At 47.8% G+C, this 4,669-nt stretch overlaps 1 protein-coding gene across 1 annotated transcript; it reads left to right on the top strand.

Annotated features, from left to right (window-relative positions):
• Window positions 1-3,104: 3,104 nt before the first annotated feature.
• On the top strand, window positions 3,105-3,833 carry LOC141639143 (uncharacterized). Its single transcript, XM_074448323.1, has one exon. The coding sequence runs from the start codon at window positions 3,105-3,107 to the stop codon at window positions 3,831-3,833; it is 729 nt and encodes a 242-aa protein (XP_074304424.1).
• Window positions 3,834-4,669: the final 836 nt, after the last annotated feature.

The raw sequence follows: 4,669 nt of genomic DNA, 5'->3' as shown, positions 1-4,669 counted from the left end.
AACAACCAGCAGTACGTTAGTGGTAACAGGAAGCAATCCAGGGGAACAGTCAGCAAGAAACGCATATCCCGGGATGTGCTCCTATATGCCATATACTCCGGACAGCTACTTCAGGCCTATTGTGAACTCAACACCATTACCTGGAAGGGACATGGTCCCTCCTTACATGTCAGGAGGAACACCAAATCCATATGGGGTCTACTCAGTACCCCACAACCAGGGTATGGGGGTAGGAAGCCATGTAGATCAACAGTTGCAGGATATCAGGTCCCTACTCAGCAAGGTTCCAGGGTTACCACGTCCCATGGAGGTGGAAACCCCAGAATGCTATGCGGATTCCCCCTTTATGGACAGCATTGCCCTTGTCAGCATGCCAAAGGGGTTCACCATGCCAACAATGACATTGTATGATGGAACAGAGGATCTGCTAGAGCACATCAACCAGTACAAACAGAAAATGATGGTGGTTGCAGCAATAAGGTCTGAAAAAGAGGCATGTATGTGCAAAGGATTCGGTTCCACCTTGTCAGGAACCGCACTCCAGTGGTTCGTTAACCTTCCTAACAAGTCTATTTCCAGCTTTGCGGGGTTAGTGAACGTCTTTAATCAACAGTTCGCAAGCAGTCGCAAGCTAGAAAAATTATCCAGTGATCTATACCGAATCGTCCAGAGGTTCGAGGAGTCCACCATGGATTATCTCGCCAGATTCAATGTAGAAAAAATATTTATCCCTAGGTGCGACCCTACAACAACAGTCAATGCCTTCAGAAGGGGACTACATCGCGACTCTGATTTGTACAAGGATCTCACCAAGCACCCATGTGCCACCTTTGAGGAAGTCAAACAAATGGCAGAGGCTACTTATAGCCTAGAGGAGGATGAGGATAGAAGGGACCTGTATGGAACAGTCGTCCGTCCAGAAAAAATCACAACGAGAGAAGAAGAACGAAAGAGCCAAACCCTGCAAAGAAGAACACAATGAACAAAGTCTCAGGAGAAACAGAGAGCACCGAGGCTCCACCTAAGCTCGGCCGAGTATGGGTTCACCACCGGACTTGCTTTGGGGTATTGAAGGCAATCGGGGAACTAGGGTAGAGGGCCGGGTGGCCCAAGAAGCCTACCCCCGGGAGAACGACGGAAGAGATGCCGGCAAAGGTGTGAATACCACAACGATATTGGCCACAATACAGAAGATTGTTTAGTACTACGAAAGGAAGTGAAGCACCTCTACAGTGTTGGATGCTTGGATCACCTGCTACCCAAGGGAGCGAAATGCGGAAAGGTCAATCTGCGACCGGCCCAACCATCCCCACCTCCACCTTACTCAAAGGTCGTGAGCGTCATCACGGGAGGGTCGGAGATATGTGGTCTCACTTATTCAAAGACAAAGCGTCATGCAACCGAGACTAAAGGAGATAAACTAGAGTTCTCCCTCAGGGTCAGCAGACAAGATCTACCAACAATCTCATTTGACAAGGCAGACATACCCGATGAGGCAGAACACCACCATGACGCCTTGATCATTACCCTTTCTATAGGAAATTGCCTTTTTAAAAAGATATTGGTAGATACAAGAAGCTCTGTGAATCTAATAATGCTAGAAACCTTGAAGAATATGGGGTTCAGCGAGAAAGACCTGGTGCAGAAGGCAGTACCCTTGGTAGGCTTCAGTGGAGAAACTAAACAATCCCTTGGAGAAATAGTGATACCTACCTTTGCGGGGATATGAACAAACAGTGCGGTACTTGGTCATTGATGGTCCGTCAACTTATAACGTGATACTTGGTAGGCCTTGGATCCATTAAATGAAAGCGGTACCATCAACGTACCATTAGAGCCTGAAGTTCCCTACACCCTGGGGGGTACAGGAGATACGGGGAGATCAAAATGTCGCTCGAGATTGCTACAAGAACGCTCTAAAACCCACTGCACCGGTCCAAAGATAGCAATTCTAAACTGTGCATCCGAGGAAGTATATCGCACCTCTCCGGAGGAACTCAACGAAGTAGTCCTGGACCCACGCTTTCCGGCAAAAGAACGATCTTTGGTGGGAGCGATTGTGCGGGTAACATCCATGAGCGAGATAATTGAATTTCTACTTACTAAAATGCATTGTTTCACTGGTCCCATAGCGACATGATTGGCATAGATCTAAGTGTAATTACACACCTAAGTTAAACGTAGACCCCACTTTCCTCCATCCGGCGAGAAAAGGCGGAAATTTGCTTCTGAAAGGAACAAGGTGATAAACCAGGAGGTAGACAACCTCCTGGCAGCAGGCAAGATCTGGGAAGTTAACTACCCAGAATGGCTCTCGAATGTTGTGGTTGTACCCAAGAAGAACAACAAGTGGAGAGTATGTGTTGATTTCACATATCTTAACAAAGCTTGCCCAAAAGACCCGTTCCCCCTGCTGCACATTGATTCCATGGTAGACGCAACAGGAGGGCATGAGCTACTTACCTTCCTTGACGCCTGGAGCGGGTACAACCAGATAAAAATGGACCCTAAGGATCAGGAGAAAACAGCCTTCAGATCTGACAGAGGCTTGTACTGCTACAATGTGATGCCCTTTGGCCTCAAGAATGCCGGTTCCACCTATCAGCGCCTGGTGAAGAGAATGTTCAAGGAGGAGATAGGGAGAACAATGGAAGTCTACATTGACAATATGGTAGTAAAATCTGAGAAGGCAGAACAACACACGTCCCACCTGGAAAATACCTTCTCGATCCTCAGAAAATACCATATGAAGCTGAATCCCCTGAAATGCACTTTTGGAGTCTCCTCGGGGAAATTCCTGGGGTACTTGGTGACGCAAAGAGGGATAGAGGCCAAGACGGAGCAAATCGGAGCGGTACTCGATTAGAATCTCCTCGAAGCCAAAGGACGTACGAGGCTCACGGGGCGTGTAGCGACCCTAAACCGGTTCATATCAAGGTCCTCGGGACAGTGCGATTGTTCTATGACATCCGAGGAAGAGCCGAGAAGTCGAATGGACGCAGGAGCATGAAAAGGCGTTTGGGGAGCTCAAGCGGTACCTAAGCACCCCTCCTCTTCTCTCCAAGCCAGAACAGGGAGAACCATTGTACTTGTATCTCACAAGAATGAGGGCTACTGTAAGCGCCAGTACTAGTACGAGAGCACGAAGGTATGCGAAAACCAAGATATACTATATAAGCAAGTCTCTGTTGCTGCGAGACCAGTACACATCCCTAGAAAAACTCGTTTTGGCACTTGTTACTGCTTCGTACAAATTGCGTCCCTATTTTGAGTCACATACAATTTCAGTCACGACCAACTATCGCTTGAAAACCATAATGAGGAAACCCGAACTGTCAGGGAGAACGCTTAAGTGGTCTGTCCACCTGAGTGGGTACGACCTGAAATTTGAACCTCGAACAGCCATAAAGTCCCAAGCTCTAGCTGACTTTGTGTCAGACTTTAGTCCCACCCTTCAAGAACAAGCCGACAGTGAAATCTTGACACTAAGTGAGGCTAAAGGGGAGCAGGTATGGGAATTACATGTTGATGGGGCATCCAACACGAAAGGAGCAGGGGTAGGGCTAGTCCTGAAATCACCTCAGAGGGAGCAGATAATACAGGCAGTACGGTGCGAGTTCAAAGCAACAAATAACGACGATGAATATGAGGCCCTAATCTTAGGACTCCAATTAGCCTTAGAAATGCAAATCAACCACATCACAGTGTATAGTGACTCCCAACTGATTGTCAACCACGTGAATAACGTGTATACGGCCAGGGATCCTAAAATGGTAGCCTACCTGGAAGTGGCGAAGGAGCTCAAACTCCGCTTTGCCTCCTTCCATATCTAGCAGATACCAAGGGACCAGAATGTTGAAGCAGATGCTCTCGCCACCATGGGAGCAGTCTTCACTCCAGGGGTAGTGGGTTTTATACCATTCATCCATGTCATAGTTGCCATACGCCAGAATGAACAGCAGAACGCCAGTAAGGCTGCAACCACCTAGTGGACATACGAAGCGGGGATACTGTGTACTACCACACCCCAGGAAGAAACCGATGATTGGCGCAAGCCTTACATTAGTTGGCTACGCGATGAGGTATTACCACCTGACCAGAAAGACACTAGGAGCTTCAAAATGATATCCTCCAGATTTGTACTCATTGATGGTATCCTATTTAGGAAGTCCTTGGCAGGACCCTATCTGAGGTGCTTGAGCATACAGGAGGCACAGGCAGTAATGTCTGATATCCACAGTGGTGATTGTGGAAATCACACAAGGGGTAGGAGCCTGTCTAACAAGACACTGAGGCAGGGTTACTTTTGGCCTACCATGAGGAAGGACGCCATAGACTACGTCAAGAAATGCGAAGAATGCCAAAGGCACGCTCCTGTTAGCCACCAGCCAGCAGAACAAATGCATCCGATCATCTCGCCTTAGCCTTTTATGAAATGAGGAATGGACATTGTGGGACCATTACTCCGTGCTTCTGAAAACAGGACGTACATGCTGGCAATGACGGACTACTTCTCTAAATGGATAGAAGCAGAAGCTTTCCCTCAGATCCTGGAGAAGCATGTGATATCTTTCATCAAGAGGAACATAATCAGCAGATACGGCATCCCTTCAGAAATCATATGTGACAACGGGTCACAATTCATATCCAACAGACGGAAGACTATCGC

The sequence above is a fragment of the Silene latifolia genome, unplaced genomic scaffold, assembly GCF_048544455.1.
Source record: "Silene latifolia isolate original U9 population unplaced genomic scaffold, ASM4854445v1 scaffold_283, whole genome shotgun sequence".
NCBI lineage: Eukaryota > Viridiplantae > Streptophyta > Magnoliopsida > Caryophyllales > Caryophyllaceae > Silene > Silene latifolia.
Note: the sequence above shows the minus strand (reverse complement) of the source record. Positions and strands in the feature narration are given on the sequence as shown.